The following is a 25,224-nucleotide window of genomic DNA, read 5'->3' as shown; positions in this document are numbered from 1 at the left end:
CTATATCATTCTGTGTAATATTTTATTCCTGATGAACCAAATTGTATTAAGATTGCATAGTCTGTTCATTCATTTAAGCTTTTCCTGTGTCAGAAACAAAAAATAAAAATTTCTTTCTATTGCAGTTGTGGAGTACAAATGAAAGGGACTCTCCCGCTCCAGTTCGGACCCCGGTTCTACCTGTGATACCAACTTCTAATTTTGGACCAGCTCTTGTTCCTGTTTCTTCATCAAACATGCAGTCATCTACATCTTCTCCTTCATCCACAACACCTGCTGTTAACCTGCATCTCACAGGCAGTGTAGGATATGGTGCTGGTGGAATACTTGTTCATAGTGGCTCTAATGGATTCACTCCTGGTGGTTCAATGAGTAGTGGTTATGGTCTTCAGGGAATGAGTGTAGTGGGAGGAAGAATTATGTTTGGTGAGGATATCCCCAAAGGACAGGCCCTTAACCCAGAAACAGTGCTCAAAGTGCAACAGCACTTCCCTCCTGGAACTCGTTTGGTGCCTGATGAAGGGTGCAAAGTTCCTCGAAATCTCCAGCATCATTTTGTTCCTAATGGAATTGTGGCTGCTCCCAGTTTGGAAGCCTTTAGGACTCAGATGCCTCAAGGCCAATTGGTGGTGGATGGCATGGGGGTCAGGACTTTCCCAACTCAGCCTAACGTTTCCATTCCAGCTACTATTCCTCACACTTCCACTGTACAAGCACAAAGTTTTGAGCGTGCTTCAGCTCCACATCACCAACAGTGGGAAGATCTGTGCAAGAGGAAAAAGGGGAACAGCCCTAATTTCATCAATTCAAACATCACGAGTAAGATTAAGAGGACAAAGTATAGTGCACTAGAGAGAGAATCTTCCCCTTGCCCAAATGTTGATGTCAGGCAAATACCAATGGAGCATCGCCTTCCCCCTCCTAATGTTAGTGGAAGTTACACCATTATCACTGCTCGCAATTCTACCCCAAGCCCTTCTACCACTACTGTGGCCCATCCTCATTCCACAGGAATCACCTCCGTTATGGGAGTGCCCTCCTTCATGGAGGATCCTACTGCTTACCTAGCACAACAGACGGCATTGCTCAACAGTACTATATCTAGGCAAACTGGAGGAAATATAATGTTTGGAGGAGATGTAGTTTCCCCATCCAATAGTAGACAGTCTTCAACACCTCACACAAACCCTCAAGTTATGGAAGCAAATCATTCTGGCTTAATCTCATCTTCATCTATTGGAATCATACCCCATCCTACTGGATTAATCTCCACAAAAACTGGGAATTTATCAGGACAAACTGTTTCTGTATCCGCATCCTGTGCATTACCAAAATCATGCTCTAATACTCATGTGAATAGTGTGCTGAGCACCTTGGCATCAACAGCTGTTGACTGCCATACTATTCAATCTTTCATCGCCACATCTCCCTCATTAGGTGGGTGCCACCAAACTATGACGACAGTTTCAACCACAATGTCTATGCCGGCAACTGTTTGCCATAGTCAAGTCACAGGTACTGCAGTTAAGAACCAAAACATTATTTATCAGCCCCAAAACAGTAAACCAGTTTTACAAGCCCAACACCAGCAAATTATTCTCAGGCAACCTGGAAATGAGTTTGTCTTAGATCAATTAAGTGCTCCAAAGGAACAAAGTATACCACAGACCTGTAATGTTTCCAACATTACTTCAGGATCCATCAATGTTCGGCCTAGTATCAGTAATCACAGTAATTCTCATCAGTTAGCTGAAAATCAGTTCTTGCAAGTATCTTCACCAAATCAAATTCATCGGCATATTGTTCAGTCCAATTTTTCTGCAATTTCTGGTCTAGGTCGGCACCAACCAGTTGTGCAACAGCATCAATCACCTGATGATAATCCTGTCACATCATCAACATTTGTGGAGAAAACGACATGCCAGCAGAAGGATGTAAATATTGATAGCCAGCAGCTTCAGGTTAGCCGAAGTCAGTCAGCTACACAGTCTAATCACCCAACACCGTTCAAGTCACAAAAAATGCCAATGGAGGAGCAAGGAGCTCCTCAGTCTTACTCTCACCTGCTGTCTACTCCTTATTCACAACCCAGTCAGAATCAGCTGCAGTTATCAGATTCCAGAGGACCCATCCAGGGAGGAACAGTGAGTACAAGTCAAACATGTGCTGCTACTCAAGGTGGAGGAAAAACAGAAGATTGTGTTGGCAGTAGTGAAAGGGCCAGTCTAGTGATGGAAGGCTATTCAGCTGCGCAAGTTGGAGGCCATAGTGTATTGCAGGAAGAAGCAAGTGCGCCATCCTCAACCCAGATTGCATGTCAAGCTTTAGATGGTAGTATCTACATTACCTCAACATCATCAGGTGGCTCATCTAATGGCAGTGATCAGAAGAACATTAGTGTTAATAATGTAGGCCAGTATTCTCATGCATCTGTGGTAACTACTATGGCTAGTGGCCACACTGTTAGTAGCAACACCATAACATCTGTACAGGCAGGGAAAGCATCAACAGTAACTGTCTCTGGAGGTAGTACTTCTACATCAGCGCCACCAGCTTCCTCTCCAGCTTCACACTATTCATTTTCCAACATTCCAACTACTCAAGCCTTTGTTTCGGTGTCTTCGTCATCAAATTCTAAGTCACCCTTGGAAATGGTTCAAAGTGTAGTTAGCAGCATACAAGTTCCATGTAATCAGCCTCAAGGGCTGGAACTTGGAGCATCTCTTGTTCATCCACAGCAACTTGGCATGGGTCAACCAGCTATCTTGAAAGCATCACCTTCTGGTTTACCTCCAGGACACTTCCTTGTTTCCAATGGCAATGGACAATTTATAGTTGCCAGTGCAACTGGAGGTGGAGCCAGCAATGCAGCTCCACACAATGGTGGGCCTGGGCAAATTGTTAAGTTCCATCCTCCATCATCATCTGCTACTTCAATACCCCTGGTTGCCACTCAGCCTGTGATGCAGCTGGTGAATGCTCTTCCAGTTGGTGGTGGCCCTCCTCAGTTGCATCTACTACAGCACCATCCACAACAGCAGCATCAACATTGCCATTCTGATATTCATCAAATGACCGTTGGTTTGCCAGTGGATGGAGCGGCAGCTCGTACTGTGCACACTGAATTGGTTGGGGCAACTATTCAGCAGCCTCATTTACAGCCTCAAGTAATTTCCCCTGGAATCAGCAAAAGAAAAGGCAAAAAGAGGAAACCTTCTCCACAAACGGTTGCCTCGATGCTTCACATTGCCACTCAACATCAGCAGCAAGGGCAGTTACCTACCAGCCATCACCATGCGCAACAGCAAGTGGTTGTGCCAGGATCAGCAACTGGATATGGTGCCCCTGGAGGAATGCTTCAGGCTGTGGCGTTTGTTCCAGGAGGTGGAAAATTCTTAATGAATCAGTTTGCAGGTGCATCAACTGGTGGTGCTGCAGGAAACAATGGCAATCCAGGTGCAGCTGCTTATGGAACAATCGGCCAGCAGGTTGGTCAAATTGGTGGCTCTCCTCACCATTTATTGGCCACTGCATCATCTTCACAAGCCCTGCATGCCACTGGTGTGAATCTCCTACAGCCTCTCAGCTTAGGGGGCACTCCTGGTACCGCTACGCTCCTTCAGAATTTCCCATTCCAGCAACTCATTGGTACAGGTGCCACAGTGGTAGCGGCTGTCCCTGGTCTTCAGGGAATGGTAATGAGTGCCCTCCCAGATGGCACTCTGGTTCCCACTGGAGCTACTACGTCAAATCCTGATGCTTCGAATCAAGGACTACCTCCTCTGCAACTTCATCTACAGAATCTGAATGGGCAGAACGTTCTCACACAAGTACAACCGGCTCATGCTCAAAATATATTTGGACAAGTTAACCCTCACCAACAACATGCCTTACAAGCCCACCCCTCTCAAGCACAGCCATCCCCTCATCACCAATTGGTGGCCACTGGTGGTGGTGGAATGGTTATTAGAGGACATGCCCCTACAGCATTGCCTAATTCACAGCATCATCACATGGAAAGTAAAGTTATGCAGCAACCACATGCAGTACTATCTCAAGGGCAGTTTTTAGTCAATGGGAACAGTACTGGTAACCCTGGAACATTGATTCCTCATGGATCAGCCATACAGGGCAACCACCAAATAACTGTCAATCAATCAGGTTCTGCTGATCAATTTGTTAACAGTGGAGGAGCAGTTTTAAGACCAAATAGAGAATTTCTTCAGTGTAGTGGTAATGTTCTTGTTCCAATATCCCAACCACAGCAACAACATTCTAGACAAACTATTCAAACTGCTCCATCACCTCTTCCTCCTGGCTCTACCATTCCATCAGCTAATCAAACCAGAGCTCAGATACATGGCAGTCAACAGAATACCACAGTTGTCCAGCAGAACACGACCACAATAGTTCAGCAACAGACAATGATGGTGTCTAATAATCATTCCTCACATCATCAACAGACACACCCATGTCATCCTCAGTCAGCTCCTCAGCAGCAGCCTGCAATAGTGGCCAATTATGGAGCCCCCAGTGAAATAGATTCTAGTTTACTAAGTCAGCAGAATGTTATATTAGAAGGTAGTGGAGGGATGACAGTTCCATTGCTGCAGCATTATACTGGGATCCGACCAACGCTCTCCTCCAATGCTCCCATTGCCATCTCTCCCAATCACCCATCTGCCGCCATTCTCCTTCGCCATTCAGTGTCCACGCAGACAGCTGTTAATCAGTCAGTGCAAGCCACCTCCCCTCCAGTGTATGTAACAACGGTGCAGAGCTCAAACCAAGGCCTCTTATCTGCCTCAACCTGCTATGTTCCTTCTGCTGCACCTCCCACTTCCAGACCCGCCCATGCATTCACTGAATCCATTCTACCAGCCTCCTCTGTCCAGTCAAGTAGCGAGCTGAGTAGAGGCAATAGCATAATGGCCAGTGCAGGGAGCCCCCCCGATACCACCACCCACAGTGCAACTGCCAGTCCAGCCGATACCACCACCAATGATGTAGCATCTAATCTACAGGCCTCCATTTCCTCCACCTCAACTGCTGCCTCTACGTGTATGGTTTCTGGATCCACTGAGGGTTTTGCCCCTTCAAGGACTCCTATTCCTCACCATAGTTCATGTGGTATATCTCCCTCTAGAAACTTGTCTGCAGAAGCCCAGTGCTCTGTCCACTTTGTCAGCAGTAGTGAGCCAGAGCCTTCTCCCTCGGCAGTGACATCGGGGGGAGGTCTTGCATCATCCTCTGAGAGGGAGGAAGGGGGTGATATAGATAAAGGACCCATTGCCATTCATTCGGCCTCCAGGAGTGGGCCTGAACACAGTGTGAGTAACTCAATGCCTCATGGTGACTCTGTTGTTAGTGGTTCTGCTTTGGTCACGTCTGGGTTTCTTCCCTTGGGTGCTCGGGGTGAGGAGGCCAAAGGAAGGGATGCTGGAGCTGTGATTCGTGTGAGTGAGAAGGACGCTCAGGGGATGGTGATGGGAGGGGGGTCAGCAATGTACGTTGGGAGGGGGGAGAAGACTCCGCCAGTCGAGTCGACGGTGGTCGTTGCTCTTGGTTTCCCCGGCATCCACTCTGCGGGAGCACTGCAGGGTGAGGGCAAGGGGGGGTTGAGGGATGTGGGCAATAGGGACGTGCTGTTTGTCTCTTCCGGGGCTGATCGTGTAGATGCGGGCAAGCTGTGCACCAGTTCAGCTGACGTACAGTTGGTGGAGGACAGGAAATCCTTCCGGAGGAAGCACAGCGATGTGCTGGTGGTGGAGGGCCTGGCAGATGCTGATGAAGAAGGTTAGTGTGTGGTCCAGGCTATCATCAAGTGGCATGCCATGCATTTGCTGTCTAACTCCTGCACCTCTGTATTTACATTCTTGCATTTCTCTTAGCAGTTGCAATTTCTAAGCAGAAGTATTCTCTTGTGCTAAAGATGGGAAAAGAAATGCACATGTCCTATCTTGTGCTTGTAATTCAAAGAGTTGCCTTCAAAGTTGGCTTAAAGTATTTGAGAATTAGTAGTTAGATGTCATCATCAATAATTTTAAGTGTGGAAGAGAAGGTGTAATATATGTTTACAAAATAACCTAAATGCTTATTAGTGTGAATGGGTTTTTATAGTGATTTAGTAACAATGAGGTAAGTGGAAAGTTTTTTTTGCATCTTCAGCCTGATTTACTGTTTAATACCAGGCAAAGTTTAGATAGTTAAATCAATAGGCAAAGCAGTGTCTCTTATCTGAACTACTTGGAAAACATCCCCAAGAAGTATTACAGTAGGTATTGAGCAATCATATACAATTTTTACGTTCCCATAGATCCATGCCAATTAAGTCATTTCTGGCTGAGTAAATCATGAATATGGATGAAATTATTGGAATGTTTCAAAAGGTGCCGTTATCTACTTCTTACAAAATGTTATCAATCTAAACTTTTCAATTGAAAATGCTATCTACAGAAGTGCCTATAGAGCATTCGTAGAATTATGTATGTACAGGCATCCCCCGAGTTACGTAAGAGATGCGTTCCGGCAGACTATGCGTAAGTCGAAATTTACGTAAGTCAAACCTTTGCGTTGGCGCTTCAGAGATTGCTGTATAACAAGTTGTATCGTACAGGAATGAGCGCAACCACATACGCCACCACATCCATCGCTAGAACTGCAAATTTTCACGTTGATTGCTGACTTGGGATTTATAAGCGATTTTTCTACAGAAATTAATGAAATTTCCTTCGAGGAATGACAAAAATGGGTCACTTTGTTATTTTTAGCACGTAAAAAACTCTATAACTATTCGATATTTTTTCTACCATAGGTTGTACAAGCGAATATATACTTCTTCGCGCTCGCATTCGAAAATTAACGTAATCATTTGAAATACGGTTATCGCTTACGTAAGTACGGATTTACGTAAGTCGAGACATACATAACTCGGGGGATGCCTGTACTATGATTCCAGTGAAAGGGGCCAGAGATGCATTAATGCTCTTGCAAAATAAATTTTGTTACATTAGGCTTCCAGGAGAAATTGAGGAACTTTGACAATAAATGATGAAGATATCTGGGAAAAAGTTAATTAAATTAGCTATATAAATAATTAAACTGTAATACACAAAAATAATTGAAAACAGTGCTTAAAATTGAATGTCAATTATTTGTTTCAATCGTCTAATTTCTCAATGTGTTTTCACGCCTTTCAATATATTGGTTAAGTGCTTGGTCATCCTTTTTTATAAATTAGATATTAGAACCTGGGTAATGAATATTAAATTGTTTCTTTGAATTTGGCAACTATTTTTTTACATAAGCTCTTTGGAAAAGTAATTACAAAGAAAATGGTTAATTCCATAGATTTTTAGTGGTTCTTTGCCGTTTCCAGCCATTTCTGGCAGTCATGAAGCTACATTTCCTTGACAGCCTTCAAGTTTATCAATATTTAATTTGATTCAATTTCACCCTCCATTATTGTTTTGCGTATTTTGGTTGTCATTTTTTTAAAGTACATACAGATCTATTGAGAGCAGGGGTTCAGTATTTTGAATGTGCTTATGCCACTTGATTATAATTTTACACCTATGCTGTAAATTCAGTCAGCCATTGTTCTATTGTATTTCTGTTTGCTGATGTTCACTGTTCTATTTCTCTATCCTGCTGTCTTCCTACACTATGTTTTAAATTTCTTGAAGGATAAGTTGGCTTTCTCCTTGGCTTTCTTGTTGGAGATGTGGTGGTGGCAAACTCCCTTCTTTGTTTTGAATCTTAAAAACAGTCTCTCCGCTAACCTTGAGCACTCGGGGAGTTTTGGTCTCTCGGCAAAACTCAAATGAGGGTACTCTGGGAGTATCCTGGAAAATGTGGCTTTATTCACCAGCAGTATCCAGTGAAAACTAACACAATGCATTTAATTCATGTTACTCACTCAAACCAGTGCAAAAAAAGGAAGTAGCTTTTATTAAGATTTTTCTCTGATTATCCCTGAAATCAAAATCCTTGTAATGGAAGTTGCTCACCCAACTTAATCTGAGACTTAAGACTTATCATTAAAACAATTTTTTGTTTTAATAGTTGACTACTTGATATTCTTCATTGGTTCGTATTCACACAGCTCATTTAGTAAAGTGTTCAACAGTACTGATTGTCTTGTAGGCATCAGTTCTAGGTGGCTGCAGTTTATATACTTATGAGTGATTCACTTTTTTCCCTTTGCCACAGCAATATTGTACACCCCAGCAACCTTTATCTGCATCTGCCCTCATCTCTGAAATTATAAAAGTTGTGCTTGTACCCCTTGGCTTCTAAAGTCCTCATTTATGGTAGACATCCTTTGGAGGAAGCAAAGATTATCCACCGTGATATTATTTGTAAATATCAAGATAGTCTGATAATCCCTGTGATATTTTTTCCTCATATGTTTATGCACTAACTGGAGTTTTAAAGAATATGTCGATGGTGAATTGAAACTCATCTAATTGAAGTCTCTTGCATGTGGAGATAGGCTTCTATCTTCTCTAATTAAATCAAAACTTGAAGCTTGTGCGTGGTGTAAGGGCTCCATATTAGCGATGAAAAACATTTAGTTACTTCTACAATTCATTTAAAAATTAGTATGTACATATTGGTTTCGGCTGCCGTGCCATTATCGAGTACATAAAAGGATTTTTTAGGAAGTGTTTTTCGTTGCTTCTATTGTCTGCTGCTGCATTGAAATGACTTGACAACTATTCCTGTGTTCTCTAATTCCTGCCCAGTGAGCAATAATTAGCTAATAATTAATTTTGTGATAACACTTGAGCTGCAGCTTTATAGGATACATAAATAAATTTATTAAGCCTCATTCAATTGAGTTAACTGGGATGTAAAGATCATCTCAAAATTTAACCCGCAGCTTTGAAATACCTTGGCAACTATTCCTGTTCACTGGCATTTCCTCACTGTAAGCAATATTTAGCCAAATTTGCATGTGTTTGTATAGCAACCCATTTGAAAAAAAGTAACACCTGGAAAACATGGAGATCTCAGGGATTTATCGTACTTGATATTCAGTGGACAGCCTGAGAATGAGACCGTGTGGGCTCTAATGTGTGACCAGATATTTAGTGCATTCATTTTTGATGCATAGTCTCGTGATGATGTGTGGCATTATTCTTTGGCTTGGCATGTTAGAACTAGGGAGCATGTGTGCTCATGGACTGCTTACTAAGGGACCCCTGGCTTGCATGAAACTTACTTCTAGAACTGCTTGCAAATTTCTTTGTTAGATATTTTATTCTCAAACCACCGGATACAGCTCTTATAGGCCATTTTACACCGGGGTGTTCAACAAATGTAACAAGTAAACGTACACGAACAACCATGCCCTGGACCGGGGAAACCTACCCAGGCGGGACTCGAACCCGCGACCTCTTGTTTGGCAGGCGAGAACGTTAACCCGCCCTGCCGCCACCGAGGCCGGCGATTTTGGAGATATTTTGGAGATTTAACATATCTTACATGAAGGTGTCATTGTCTTATATGATTGAAGTGGAGATTATTTGATGTAGTAAATACTACCAGGAACATTGCTTTTAAGGTACAAGATACAAATATCCAGTAGAGTACTCTCTATTGGGCCACTACATATACAGATGTGTTGTCTACCACAGTGCATTTAAGTGGAAGGACTAAAGTCTCCACTTGTGTTTCTCATGACAGTGTGATCTAAATTCCATCATGGAGGAATTGGAAGTCATTAGGGCTGTTTAGAAAATTTATATTCATGGTGTATAATTTTATTAAATCCGTGTTTTTTTCTATGCTTTTCTCCCAAATACAAATTTTCGATTGCAAATATTGGCAATAAATGGATCCCTCTGCACTCATTGTCTTGCTGTGGACAGTTTTGAAAATAAATTTTCTTCTTAAATGAAGCTTCTACAGATTCTAAACATTTATAACTTGAGGACGGCAGTATCAGCATTAATGATGTTTAGTTTTTTGGATTTATCTCGGCCCCGAATAAACATTAAAAAATAGTTAAAGGTAACGAAAAAATTATCTTGATCTTAGGGTATTACTTTGGGAGTTGGTAGCACTGCAACGGGAGTAAAAGTAAGTCAGTAAAAACTACTAATTTAATTGTTTGTTTTCTTTTTACCGATTTAAAGACTGAGCTTCGTAACAAATAACATTTTAATAGTTAAACACATTATAAGTATTGAAATCATATTTTAAAATTTAATTCGAACTCATTGTAAGGCCATCTCGAGTAGACACTTCACTACTGTGTTTGTAAACAAATCTCCAAGCAATTGCTGACTATGGGTAATGTGTGTGTTTCTGTCAAATAATGAAGCAGTTTGAGTTAATTTCCTCGGAATGTTTGCAAATTCGTTTCATGGGAAGGTGAGCTCAACAACAAAGTGTTCCCAGGGATGATTGATCACCACAAAAATCACAAATGGTTGACTGAGCGAGCAATTTGGACGACCTATACCGAAGATGTAAATGACTCGAACTAAGTAAATCAGGATAAAATTGTTGGTACTCTACATTCATTCAAATCTACTGACTGTGTAACAAACAAAGATGAAGTCACCAACTATCCATCTGAATTTTTAAAGTTCTTTGATGTGCCTGGATAACCACGGCACAGTTTACAGAGGAAGGTTGGCTCAGTGTTCATGATGCTTCGAAACCTAAAACCTAAAAAACCCAACCAAAACTATGCAACGGAACACGTTTGGTGACTAAAAAAAGCTATTAATGAATGTGATTCACGCGACTATTCTCAAACGAAAAGTCAAAGGTGAGGAAGTTCTCATTCCAAGGATTCCATGATCACAACTTATATGCCCTTTTGAGCTTAAAGGAATTAAATTTCCAATTGGTGTTGCATTCATGATGACGATTAACAAATCGCATGGTCAGTCTTTCAGTTTTTAATGTTTGTGCTCATGAAAACCCATGATTTTCTCATGGTCAATTATATGTGGTATGTTCATGAGTTTGTAAACCTTCCGCCATATTACTTTCTTCGCTTCAGGGGTGCAGCTAGGAATTAAGGCTAAGGGAGGTTTTAGGTGCAACTAATACTGGCCGGTCTGGAGGGTATAGAAAACCCGCCAAGGTAAGCAAGAGGTGCGGGGGACCTCCCTCAGGAATTTTTTAAGATAAATGGTTCAAAATTGTGAGTTTTACGGCTGAGTGAATAGTTAGATATGTTTTGTTTGCGAGTCATCCGTCCCCCTAATATTAGTTACAAAATTTTTTATATTAAAATATTTTTATAATAAATTCTATGAGCTCTGGAGGGGGGTTTAATCCCCCCTCGCTGCATCACTGCTTTGCTACATTTATTTTGCTTCATCCGCTTAATCTTGTGCCTGATAACAAAACAAAAACTGTTGTATAACAGGAGGTGCTTGACTCAAGAGATTAAACCTGAATTTGTAGGACACACCGTGGTCTGTTTATGCATGCAGCACGTTTATGCAGTGCATTTTTACCGAACAGAGATACTATAACTGGCACGCCGAAAGTCATTTCATACGAATGCTGCTTTGGAGGGGCTTTTCTTACACGATTTTGAGCTCAAGCGTCGGTCTAGTGTTGCATCAACTTGCCCCGTGAATGGGCTAAGTTTACGCAACAGACTTGGACCTAAAAACATTTTTTTTAAGGTTAAGAACACAAATGGCTAACAACTAAATGGATATAATTTTGACTTTATTAACTGCTTCTTAAAACCACAATGTCCAACATTTCTTAAGTTAAAACATCAAAATTAGAAAATTCATTGAAATAAATCCGCGGAATGGTGCTCCGATCCACCCTATGTAGAATCAATTAAGAAAATGTCTTTCTGACAAGCAATTTTGATACTTATTTACATAGTCTTATTGAATTTGTTTTCGTATTTTATTATAATAAGTCAAATATGATTAAAAACGTTACTGCCGATCGTGATTTATAAATGGTGTAACTAAACTGTTTGTTGATTGTTAGGCGGTACGAATTTCGCCGGGTCAGATAGTATCAGCACAAAATATTATCACTGGTACATCTTAGTTTAGCAGTCAGCAGTGGGTAATTGCCAATATCCCTATATCAGTCTTTCAATGACAGAATGCACTGGCATAAATAGATTTTCATTTAGGGTGGGGGCTAGGCACCCTGAGCCCTCTAGCTTGGATTCACCCATGTGGGGACTGCCATTCTCAACTTTTGACGACGCTGTCATCTATCGCGAAATTAGTGATCACTCTGACTATGAAATTCTATCATCTGACTTAAACAACGTTCATTTGTGGAGCCAAGAGTGGGGACTCAAACTTAATCTGAGCAAATGCATGGCGGTACATTTCTTGCGGAATCCGTCCAACTCTAACCACGTTTATGCAGTGGATGGCATTAATGTAAAGGCAACAGACGAAGTGAAGTACCTGGGAGTTACAATAACCTCGAACCTCACGTGGGGAACACATATAAAGAATATTTGCGGCACAGCCCTGAAGAAATTAGGATTCGTCAAGCGTATTGTGGGAAGATTTTCGGATGAGAAGGTAAAGGAAAGGTGCTATTTCGCTCTCGTCCGACCGCACCTTGAATATGCAGCGAGCATATGGGATCCGGTGCAGAAAGACTTAATCCGCGAACTGAATAAAATTCAAAGGAAGGCTGCGCGTTTCGTCATAAACTGCTACGGGCATACAGACAGTGTTACCCAGATGTTAAGCGAGTTAGGCTGGGAGCCGTTGGAGACTCGGAGGCTGCGCGCTAGGCTTAGATTGCTTGAACAATTGAGAATGGATATCTTTAAGAGCGATACAGAGAACATAATATTAGAGCCACACTATATTTCCAGGTCCGATAGAAGTGATAAATTAAGAGAGATGTTTTGCCGAACAGATAGATATGCGAATGCGTTTTTCCCCCGAACCATAAAGGACTTTAATAAACGCTAGTCCCAACTTCGTTTGAGCACTAAATTTTTTTTTTTTACCTGTAAACGGCTGGTGTCCTAACACCCCCTGCCACACGCCTTTTAGGCGGCTTGCGGGGTATTATGTAGATGTAGATGAACTCTAGACATTGGTTTGGCCCCAGTGTAGAGTGTGACTCTGGAGACAGAAAGACACTCCAACAATATTTGTCCAATTTGGTCAGGCAATTTTGTTCGTTTCGATTTGCCTCTCTCAGTCTCTCCCACACACGTGGGCTGGAGGTGCTCTATCAGTAACTTGAGATGATGGATCGACAGATGGTAGTAGGGGCAGCCAAGATTAATGCTAGGTTAGGCTAAATCATTTTCAATGAGGACAACCCATTATATTTTATATTTTAATGCAAACGTTTTATTATATAAATGATAAAGTATCACTGCATGTCGCCTTGCCCGTTGTGCATGATTCTTTAATCCTATTTAGACTAAGATACTCATTTTTTACATTATTGTCAGACTCACTTCAGGGGAGTCTCTGGCCCCCTTGGCACTCCCGAATTCACGCCCCTGGCAGTTGACAATGTTACAGACGTTCGAAAATTAGTAGGGATTTTATATTTATGCAGTGGTGGCTTTGTACATCTCATGCTATTTATGGCAGTCACTCTATTTTTTCCTTAAGTCTGGTGCAACGTATGTGTCCGTGAGTCCTTCTATTCTTTCTTACTTTAAAGAGTTTTACCAATTTTATTCTTTTGATTCAGCACTTTGGTGATCTTTTTCTCTGCAAGCCTTTCACAAGTTATCAAAAATCTATGTTCTCCTTTTCTCTCTGAGTAAGTATTGGGTTGGCCCTAATTGTCACTGGACAATTGTCTCTCCCAAGCCTCCGGGCCGCAATCATTGCGATGATTATCGAAATTGACTGCTTAATGTTTCAAATGTAATAATTTTCTTTAGTTGTTATGCAAGTAGCTCATGTTATTGGTGTGATTGATTTTTTGAAATCCCACGTGCTAATGTTTCTGCTATCCTATAACCATAATTAAGACCATTACCTGCGTTTTCTGTCTTGACTCTGGTAACTGCTATTCCTTTGTTTAAAGTTTGTCACCATTAATCAACTGTATGTCAGGCACCTCTGAATCATTCCCTATGCTGTGGACACCTCTTGTTCTAACCCATGGTCACCTTCTTTCGTCCATGCAGCTCTGCTGTGTCTTTGAGTTTCACGGACTGAATCTGCCAAGAGTACCTGAGCAAGATTTTGGGATGTAGAGCTGCTACATGGCGACTGGCATTAACCTAACCATCCTGGCTTATTACATCTTGGCCCCCTGGCTGTCACTTGGGGCCATATTCTATGCTATAATTTAAAATGGCTTCTGGAATTGATGCATTTGCGATGAATGAATGAATGAATGTGCGCACTCACATGCACCAGTGATGGTGTTGGTGCACACTTGTACATAAACATCGGAGAGTGAACATGCTTATGCACTATTTGTTCTGGTGGTGGCATCTATTACTCTGTGCGTCGTTGCCAGTGAGCAATACCACACTCTTTGCTGGGAAGTCAACCAATCATTCACGGGAAAATTTTCATGGCCCCATATTTTCCATGGCAATGTTTGCATGCACAGTACTGAGAATGTTTGTGTTCGTCAAGCAGAGTATGGAGCAGAGGATAAGGAGGATGGGGCCTCGCCTCGCACGTTTGCCGTGGGCGACCTTGTGTGGGGCCAGGTGCGAGGGTGCCCTTCGTGGCCTGGGAAGCTCGTGTCGGCCGAAGAGGCGGGCGTGTCCATGTCGGAGGGATCCAAAGTGTGGGTCCGTTGGTTTGGCGACCACTCCCTCATGCAAGTGGAGGCGGAGAAACTGAAAACGCTCTCGGAAGGCTTGGAGGCCCACCATAGGGCAAGGAAGAAATATAGGAAGTGAGTTCACCCGTCCAAAGAAAGCCAATTCTAATAATATTCATAGCCTCACTAACTACATTCGACCCTGTTAAAGGCAGCTAAGTTTGAACTGCACCAAATTAACACTCTTCCTAAAAAATAAAGAACCTCGTGTTTCTTTTATGGCTTTAGGTGATGTATATTACCAGCGTAATGATGCCTTCTTCATGGAGGACTTTCAGAGCCAAGAAGTCTACAAAAATGTCACAGAAGGTAGTGCTACGGAGAAAAGTTTTTCCAGGCAAAGAAGATGCTTACAGTGTTGGGTAGAATAAAATTCTGTAGTGCACTTGAGAACTAGCAGATTACCTTTAATGCAGGATGCGCTCATTTTTCTCAAAAGCATGGGCATATCAATACTGTGGTTGCCATGGCTGACAATAGCTATTTCCAAGGGTCACAAAATAAACCTGGAGAACCCAAAAAATCCAGTGTATAATTTAAAATTCAATCCTGGAAATGTGTAAGATAAGGAATAGGAAAAAGCTCAAACTACTTAATCATAAGTATCTAAAAGTTCACCCATGTTGTTGTCTCTTTTATACAACTTGGGAAAAAACGTTTAATTTTAAAATGAATTAAAAACACCTGACTGATGGATTGGACAGCTGGCACTTGAAGAGTTGGACGTCATAGTGATCAGCAAAGCCAAAGGTCTCTAGGTCTGCCATTTGATTCCCAGTTCAGGTAATTTTTGCCTTGTCGCAATTCATGTGGATCCTGGAAGTAGTAATTTTGTCACTTATATTAAATCATTTTCAATTATTAATTTGTAATTATGCCATATTTTGTCTCTCTGTTAGCATAAATAATGTTGTGTATATATTTGCTTCTCAAAATGTGTTTTCTAAATTTGACCATATCACTGAGTGTGTTTAGGAAAATACTTTTTTATTTGATTCAGAGATCACAATTTAAGATTCAATTAACTGGATTGTAATAATCATTTAATCAAGTTTTCTAGCTTTAGTTGCACTTTCACCAACTATTGCTGGTACCTGATACTGATTGACTCCATATTTCAAATGGTAATAGCCTGAGATCTGATGTTCTTGCATTAGTGTGCACCGTATGTCTGTAGAATGTCTTCAAATGCTTCCTCAGTTGCCAAAAGATTAACTAAATTTTCTGAAGAGTCTGTTATTGGAGCCATGATTTTTGCCTATGGCCATTGTTATTCAAGACATTGTGAATTACAGTGTTTGTTATTTATTTTTAATCTGCTTTACTTTTACTTTTAATTAAGTGTATCACTTATGCCACATGCGATATTAGGCTAACAGTCCTATAATCTATGCAATCCACAGCTTTCTTCTTTTTCGGTAGTGGAATTAGAACCGTCTTCACAAAATCCTCCTCTGGCCAACACCCTTCTTCATAGATCCTGCGAACTAGTTCGAAAAACGTTTTATTAAAATCTCTCCCTAGATTCTTCAGCAGCTCACATGGGATATTTTCCACACCCAATGCTTCCCTAGCCCTTATATCATGAAGGGCTCTCTCGATTTCCAAATCTAAGATCCGCGGCCCAAGATTATCCTCCTCCACTTCACTTTCCTCCTCTAAAGTCCATCTCTCCAGTCTGTTCCTTCCTTCATTCACATCCTCCACATATTCCTTTTATCTACTCTCTACCTCTTCTAGCTCGGTTATCATATCTTCCATTTCTTTTTCCATTTCATCCATTATCCTTCTACTGTTAACACCACTTTGATACTCCATTTTTAATACTATCCCACCCTTCCTCTAATGTCTATGTATTTTCAATATCCCAGATACTATTTTCCTCTAGTTCCTGATATTCTCTCCTCTTAGTTCCTTTTAGAGCGTGTACATTGCAATTCCTTGCCTTCCTAACTTTTATAAGTCTTTTGAATCTTACATTGCATTTATAAGCACTAGGTTACGATCTGAATGTGCATCCGCTGCAGGGAAGCTGCGCGAGTTTTTCACACTATTCCTAAACCTCTGTCTTACCATGATGTAGTCTATCTGATATCTCCCCATATCCCTTTGACCTCTCCATGTGTACCTTCACCCTTTATAATGATTGAACCAGGTGTTTGTGATGAATAACTTGTTTCTCCTGCAAAATTTTGCTGCTTTCTCTCCCTTGTCATTCTGAATTCCTAATCCAAATTCTCCTATTTCGTTTCCGTCCCTCTCTTCCCCGAATGAAGCGTTCCAGTCCCCCATCACTACCAGATTTTTCTTACCCGGAGTTTCTTTAATTATTTCCTTGCGCTATAAGTACACCTCATCTTCTTTTTCCTCCCGATGATTGCCAGTGGGGATGTAAACTTGAACCACCATAAGGTTGATGGGTCGCCTTCCAATTTCTACTGCCAGAATCCTATCACTTACTTGGACTATACCGACCACATGCTTACCCATCTTCCCATTTAATACTAAAGCTACCCCTCGTTGACTTTCCCCCCACGGAGGTACATAACCCTATATCCAGTCACCTCACTTAATATTGTCCCTAGATACTATTTTTATCTGAATATAGTCCCCCTTTTTTTCCAAAACGGCCCGTGATAAAAGTAAAGGAGAGACTACATTCCTATGCATTTTTCCCAAATCCGAAGCATCAAAATCAGGGGGGGGGGTTATATTCAGAGGGTACTTAATTCAAAGAAATACGGCATCTATCCTCCCTTTCTCCATTTCCTTTTTCATAGTTTCTTACTTCCCCATCCTCGTCATTGCCCTCACATACCACATCCCTGCAATTATTGGTGCCTTCTTCTTTTCCATCTTCTTTATCTTCTTTTCTTCTTTCTTGATTGCTGCTGATGATGATATGTCCCTGCAAGGATTTCGCATGATGATGACCCCAATGACCTTGCCAACCTCGCTGCCGTGAACGACACCTGCCCTTTGCAGACTGGTCCCGTTTGATGAGTTTCCAAGGCTCGTTTGATTGTACTCCACGTTTTCAGGGAAGAGATAGTTGGTTGGGTTTCCCATTCTATTCCAGTAGTGTCTTTTACATTACACCATCACATGGACTACCTTTTGTCTGGCTCCTACCCTTCTACCTATCTGGCATGTGTGGCCCAAACGGGAGTAGTTTAGAACTAATCCCACCAGTGCAGCTCTGAGGGTCGCAGGAACCCGCAGGCCTTTCCACCTCGATAAGGTTGTAGCCCTAGGGGAAAGGATTACAGTGTTATGAGTAATAATTTATGTTTACATAGTTTTTTTTATAATTCTATTTAAGGAAAATTGGAAATAATTCTATGACAATTTTTCCCATCATTTTGCCTTATGTTGCTGTGTACGATAGGTAATAAAGGATGCTTATCACTACCAAAAATAGGAATAGTGGAAACATTAGAATGTTGGAGTGATTGCCTCAATTGGAATGAATGGCTGAAGCAGTACTCATGCTTCCTCTTGTCTTTTGGTATCATGTGAAATTTTTCCAGCAAGATAATTTATCATTTAGTTAATTTAAAAAGGACATGCTGGACATGGGTATTTGGCTTTGAAAAGAGGTTGGACCTTTTGTCTAGCACATCATCTAAGCATCACTGTGATGTGTGCAAAAATTAGCAATGAATGTATTTCCCTAAATGATGTAGTACATGTTATATCTTCTTCTTGGAAAAGTTTTTTATCCAGTCAATAAGGTATGGTCTCAAGAAATGTGCATACGATTTGGGCAGTTAATCAGTGAAGTGTATTGCATGTAAATTGTTTACATATGCTTGCCATTAGATTTTGTTGCATGGCCTGCCCTCATGTTGTTGTAGATTCAATTGGTTTGCATTTTGCTATTATTCCTAATTTTTTTGCCATCGCATCAAATTGTAGTAGTTTTGTCTCGTATGTTTTACCCCCTCACATAAGTGGATGATCGGTCTCAAGAAGACTGTATGACTGTGTTTTTGCATTTGCCATGCAATGAATGTGGAACGGGGCAACTCAGTGACTGAGTGCTTGGCTGCTCATCAAAGGTTTGATTCCTGGATGAAGCATTTAGAAAACCCACAATCAAAGTCCTTGTAAGTTCAAGGTGTCCCAGGGAAAGGTTTTTGCCCCTGCCATCTAAATGTGACAAATTCACATGTCTGTGGTGTATTCTGGGGGTTGGCTTTACTGTCACCTATCCAAACCAACCTTCAGGCTTAGTGAGTGATCGATAAAAGATGGAGAAAAGAAGAAAAAGAGAATCATGTTCATGCCAAATTCTCTTAAGAGTTTGAAAAACATTTATCTATGTAATTGGAATAAGTTTTGTTGGGGGCTGGACATTTGAACAAACATCATGTCTTGGAATCAGTTTTTAAGGCATAGTTATTTATAAACAATAAAGAGAAAGGTTCAATGAGGAAGTTGTTAATGTGATGAAAGAGCACTGAAAACCATATATGAGTGGGTTGGAAGCCAAGGGGTACAAGTGATTTCTTTTTTCTATGCACAGTTAGGTACAGAAATAAGGTATAGAAAACAAACTAGATTGAATAGATATTTAGTAGGGCATTTGATTTTCCACTCGATGTAACCAAAGAACAGAGAATCACTCACATCCCTTGGCAACCAATTTTTGCATATATCTTTTAACAATTGACTTAACCTAACTCTGTTGAGAAAAAAATCACTTGTACCCCTTGGTTTCTCTCCCCTTCGTGTGTAATTAGAAGAGGAGGGGCAGGTAGAATGGGTTGATTCTACGCTCTTATGAAGAGAAATTGGAGATGATAACAGTTATGGAAGGGGCAGGGACTGTTAAGAGGATTCATATCTCTCGCTCAATCAGTCTTCTATGGCGACTCGCTTAAGCCTTTTACTGCCACGGGACCATTATATTGGCCCTCGCTGGTCGGGCTGCCAGGGGCCAATTTATCGGCCCAACTTAATTCACTTTTTTTCGTGATTGTGGCCTTTTCAACGGCTGTAATTTAAGTAAACCCCCATAATCTATCTATGGTTATAAGATATAAATATATCTTAAGAATTGGAAAAAAATCTAGATGTATTAAATAAAATTAAGTAGCTGAAAATTTTTAAAATCTGAAATGTTCCAAAATCGGGAAAATAGCCTTGGCAGTCATCACACATCCCACCCGATATGGGCTGGCAGTGAAAGGGTTAAAACTGATGCTGTCGTTATGAAAATTTTATTGTGTATAGATGAGAACCTTTTTAACAATGCCTGTATCTCAAATTTGATAGTTTTACCCTAGTATTTCAGATGTAACTTTATTATATTTGGGATACAGAGAATCGTCTACTCGATGTACCTTGATGTATCACGAAAAAAAATGGGACTGGTCGAGAGGAAGGGATACTTTGACTTAACACGTTGCGTACTGGGGTATTTAAATTCCTAGGAATTCTGGTTGGAGGTGTTGAGATTGGAAATATGTGCCAATTAGGGCGTAATGCCTTTGGTTTAAACATGGTTAAAAAGCTAATGATTTGAGTATATTTACCCAATCAAATGTTATGATGCATCAATTCATTATGAATAAAGAACAACAACTGAAAACGTACTAACGAATACGTATTGTACGCTTTAAAATTGTTAAGTTTGACGCGCCTAAATGATGATAATCTTCGTCATCCGTCCGGAACGATCGGGAAAAAAATGACGAGAATTCTTGCCATCCGTACGCAACGTGTTAAAATGTTAAATGCGGGGTAAGGGTAGGAAGAAAGCCAAAATAATTGTAAAGATGATGATTCATGGGGAGTATGATATGGGACATGCAAATTGAAAAAAAAGCATAAAATAAGTGGAAATGTTATTTAAACTGAGTGGTAAAAAATGCAAATATATGTCATACCTAGTGGTGGCTCATCAGATGAAGTGCCACTTCCCCTATATTTCAAGAGAATATATGAGAATTTAAATTTTCATATAATTTTCAATATTCCGTGACTTTTATCAAGTTTTTAATGTACCACCACCAGCAGCAGACTGGTAACCCAAGGGCTTTGGCTTCAATGTGGTTAAAGAGGGCCCCAATCGGCTAATCCTCCCTCAAAGAGTAGTGAAGGGCGCATCAGCAACTTTTGAGTCATCTTGGCCAGTGACCCACTCCACCGCTTATCTCATTCGTGTGAGAGAGGGTGAACAAGGTTCCACCTCCTCCATATGAGCAGAGCTTATAGGAAAGCTGGCTGTCTTGCCTTATGCACTCTCCATAGAGAGCTGAGCAAGGCAAAGGAATTTGAGAATCACTTGTAAATGAAGTGATAAGAGGTCTCTGGATTGTTTTGGAAAGCTGAAGGCCCATTTCCTAGTAGTCTGAATAAGTTATCATACCTACATCTGAGAAAAGTATGGTAGCATAGTGCACAGGTAATTAGTGTTTTGCAACTGATAGAAGAGTTCTTGGTTCACATCCAAGTAAGAAAGAAGTACCTCCAAGAAAAATGTTGCAAGTGTGAGGTGGCCCATGAATAGGAAATAGCCCACCTCTCTTCAATGTGTGACATTCATGTTGCCTGCAACTGATTTTCCAGATCTGTTAAGTATAGAATCTAACCCTAGAATTTCTAGTAAGAGCCAGCTGGAGCCAACCTGTTCAGCTTAAAATTGCAGTGGGCATCTTGAACCCAACAAACTCTGGCTAATGTTTAAATTCATTTAGAATTTATATTAATTCACAGAGGTTAAGTAGTTTTAGTGAAATGATTGCGAATGATCTCATTAACCTAAGTCTCAATGTATTGAAAACATGGCATCATATTCATAGACCTTTAATTTAACACCTGAAAATAAATCATATTTGCATGTCGACTATGAATATAACTCCTTCATTCTTCCCCATTTTAATGAAAGTACAGAAACTGAGTAAATCTATTTGCTCAGTAATTTTCACCATTAAAAAGAATGAATAGTCATTGATTATTGGTGAGTGAACTTTTTCAGTTAATGAGATCTTTTTGGCTAACCATAGTGACAACGGGGAATATTAAGTATGAAAATTTTGAAGTCAGTTGGACTCTTTCATTTATATATGTTGACTATTTTCACAATATTGAATGGGATAAATGTAATTATTAACGGATGATTATACCTTTTTGGAACACAAAATAGAATTCATAAAGAGTTCAGAAATTTATTCCATAATAGGATTTAAACACAATCATAATAGGGAAGAACAAAATTATTTGATTCCTTTGATTATTGGGCATTTTTATAATATTGTTGAAAAGCTAAAACAAGGTTTCATAAGCGTCATTGAACAACGACACACGAGCTGAGATATTGCATTCCCTGGCTGCATTCCACATTGAAGCAGGCTGCCCTCACAGTCTTTTTCTTTTTGTGTTGCAGAGGTCGTAAAATGAACCCACAGCTGGAGAATGCCATCCAGGAGGCGATGGCGGAGCTGGACCGCATCACAGAGTCAGGGGGTGGGGCCGTAGGATGGAAGGGGGGGCCTCTGCCCCCGGGGGCTGGCCCCCGACCAGCCAGTGGGAGCAGCGGCCGCCCCAAGAGAGCAGCCACATCCCGATGACGGGTGCCCTCCTCCGAATGAACGAGAGTGTCAGTGGCGGGACCACGACGAGTGAGCAGTGCTTGGCCAGAGTGTTGGTTGAAGAAGGTCCCTTCCTCTTTGCAGTCCCTATTTGCAGCTGTTCCTATGCCCTCCACTGTTTTCCTGCCATCACAGCACATTTCATACCAGTGAAGACTCGATCAGGACTCAGTTCTTTTTTTATAGCGTGCTTATTCATCTGTGTTCTGGTGTCGGGGTGATAATGACTGCATTTTGTGATAGTCACCATTTTTGTGATGGACGTCGTGTTTGTTGACTGCATTACCAATGTAGTGACAATGGTGTGTTGATTCAGGTTGTTATGTTATTTCAGTGTCTCAAAGGCTTGTATAGGTTGTCTGTGTAAGCACAGAACTAATCATTGGGCTTTCAAGAAAAAGTTGTACATAGGTGTGTTGAGCTGAAAATGCTTGGAAAGAAAGAAGCAGTGATAATAAGTTATGGAAACATTGGTTTCCAAGCCTTTTTTTTCTAGTCACTCTATATCCTGCTTTCTAATTTTTAATGCCTTGTATGGCAGACAATATGTATTCAATCAGTTTATCAGAATATGCTGTAACATCATCCAGGTGAATTACTGTCAGTCTCCAGTGATGTGGCTTTCGTTGAGATATCCATTGACTGCTCCTCTGTGTCTCAAAAGAGGAATTTCATTCCAGTCGTTGATGTTGTATAGAGGTACAATCATGCTCTGCTTATTGCTACCTCCTATTCATAGATTGAGTGTAGCATTACTTGAATTCCAGTAGCGTCGTCATCATTACCCAGTGAATTTATCCTTTTGTAATGAATCATCAGCCTAGGTGATTCGGATGCTTGTCAAGAAACAAGGGAAGTTAATTTTGTTAATTGCCTCAGTTGTTTTTTTACCCCATGTGGTGTATGGTGGTTTTGGGTGTAGTTTTTATGGTACATGGGTCAACTTACTTGGTTAATATATTTTTTTTTATTTGTTGAAAGTCAGTTGTCCCACCAATCAAGGCACTCATTTTACTATTGAGGACTAAAGATTCTTACAAATTTATTTTTAAAGATCAAAAACTTGTTTTTTGATAATTGAAAGCATAATATTGCTGTTTAAGTAACAAATTTCGTTACTCTCCTGACATTTTATATACTTAGTAGATCATAGTAAAATTTTCTCATTCATACAAGCTGGTTAAAGGTAGTTTTTCAGAACTTAATTCTACAAAAATAATGGTAATATTATTATTTCCATCATTACCATAGCAATACATTATCAGTTTATGAGCAAAGAACTGCACCTCTTTTCATTCATTTCTATGCTATGTGAAATAAACTTGCAAGGAACTTGGTGTTTCAGGGACAGATGTAGAAAAGCGTATAAAATTGGTTTTCGATAAGAGAGATAATGTGGCATCCTTTGTGCCTAGCATGAGACAGGGATACACTTGCCGTCCAGAGCTTGAAATTTACCTTATTGTGGTATCTTTATAGGACTTTTGCTTTCACATTCTAATTGCTGCATACTTTATGGCAATTTTTATGCTTTCAGATAATAAGCACCGATGCTACTGTAATTCAGCTTTCATTTTGAATAAGTTTTTTTTAGCTTTAGTTGTCCCACCAAAGATAGCCCTTTGAAATTATATTTATGTAATGTTTCAAGAATACTTCTTAGGAGTAATTGATTGTTTTTTTTCCTGAGCACCAATGCTTCTGCTAAATTTAGGGTACAGTGGTTTTCCTGGACTGCAGCATGTGTTTGAACTCCTTAGTTTGTTGGGGATGTCTCAAATCTTGATGGACGCTTGTGATAATTGACTGGATGAACAGTTAGGCTAAATTCCTATTGTATAGATCAGCATTAAGTTGTTGTAGAATTTAATTAGGTGATGGTAAATGGGTAAAACCTTCAAATTTTTGGAGATGCTGTGACAATTCAAAAATTTGCTTGTAGTACCAAGTCACAAGAAGAGTCGAGCATTTCATCCAATTTCCTGAGACATAATAAGTGACATTTTTCCAGTTTGCTTTGGAAAATGCTACATTAGCTTTGGAAGGAGGAGTGAAATATATTAGCACTTATTTTCAATATTTTTACTCGTGAAAAAAAAAGAAATTAAACCCATCTTCGTTATATATCTCTATGTATAATTTCTTATTGTTAAAGTATCTTTTTTACCCCACAAGTTACCAAAGATGCACAGAAAGAAGAACTTCTGTAAAGTTAAGAGCCCACATATGGCTTTAAACTAAAAAGTAAACTGTAAATTTTTGTAAACTGTTGTTACCTATTGTGCTTGTGTATACTCTGTAGAATGTTAAAAGGTTTTTTTATACTTTATCCAGTGAAATATAGTTTATTCTGTATAAAAATGTAAATTTTACCATTGACTTCTCTTGATATTCTGTAATTATGTTTAAGTATTGATGCATATCGTTGTTTTCCCTTGATTTTATCAGCTTCATAACAAACGCTGTTTCTACCAGGGCTGCAAATAACTTTCTCACAGTACGGATGTTGTGTATATGACATGTACTTGCATTGTTATGAACAATCATCACAAGATCCTTGGAGATACCAAATGGTGTGCACTGGATTCAGAAATAGCTGTCAATGTGATTGATGTGCGTGTGTGTGTGTGAGTGCGTGATTGCGAGAATGCGTGCTTGTGTCAGTGTGTTTGTTTGTGTGTGCCCATGCGCACGGGGTCGCGTAAAATGTATGTGTATGTTGTACAAACACACTCAAGCACACTCAAGAGGAAGGAGTCCAATAGGTGTGGAGCAAGTGGGAATAGAATCCTTATGCAGCTGTAAATTTCAAAGAATGCTTTATGACATATATATTCTCACAAGA

At 40.4% G+C, this 25,224-nt stretch overlaps 1 protein-coding gene across 2 annotated transcripts in view; it reads left to right on the top strand.

Moving 5' to 3' along the window:
- LOC124172730 overlaps positions 1-25,224 on the top strand; it is a 136,692-nt gene extending 111,468 nt beyond the window's left edge. The window contains exons 6-8 of one of the 2 annotated variants that reach the window (XM_046552203.1): positions 126-5,796; positions 14,592-14,856; positions 22,175-25,224. In XM_046552203.1, coding sequence (XP_046408159.1) covers positions 126-5,796; positions 14,592-14,856; positions 22,175-22,358 — 6,120 coding nt within the window. In that variant the 3' untranslated portion in view covers positions 22,359-25,224. The remainder of the gene's footprint in view (positions 1-125; positions 5,797-14,591; positions 14,857-22,174) is intronic. The other variant, XM_046552211.1, reaches the window with a different exon arrangement.

The sequence above is a fragment of the Ischnura elegans genome, chromosome 1 (genome assembly GCF_921293095.1).
Source record: "Ischnura elegans chromosome 1, ioIscEleg1.1, whole genome shotgun sequence".
Classification (NCBI taxonomy): domain Eukaryota; kingdom Metazoa; phylum Arthropoda; class Insecta; order Odonata; family Coenagrionidae; genus Ischnura; species Ischnura elegans.
The sequence above is the reverse complement of the archived record's forward strand: the minus strand, read 5'-3'. Positions and strand labels throughout refer to the sequence as shown.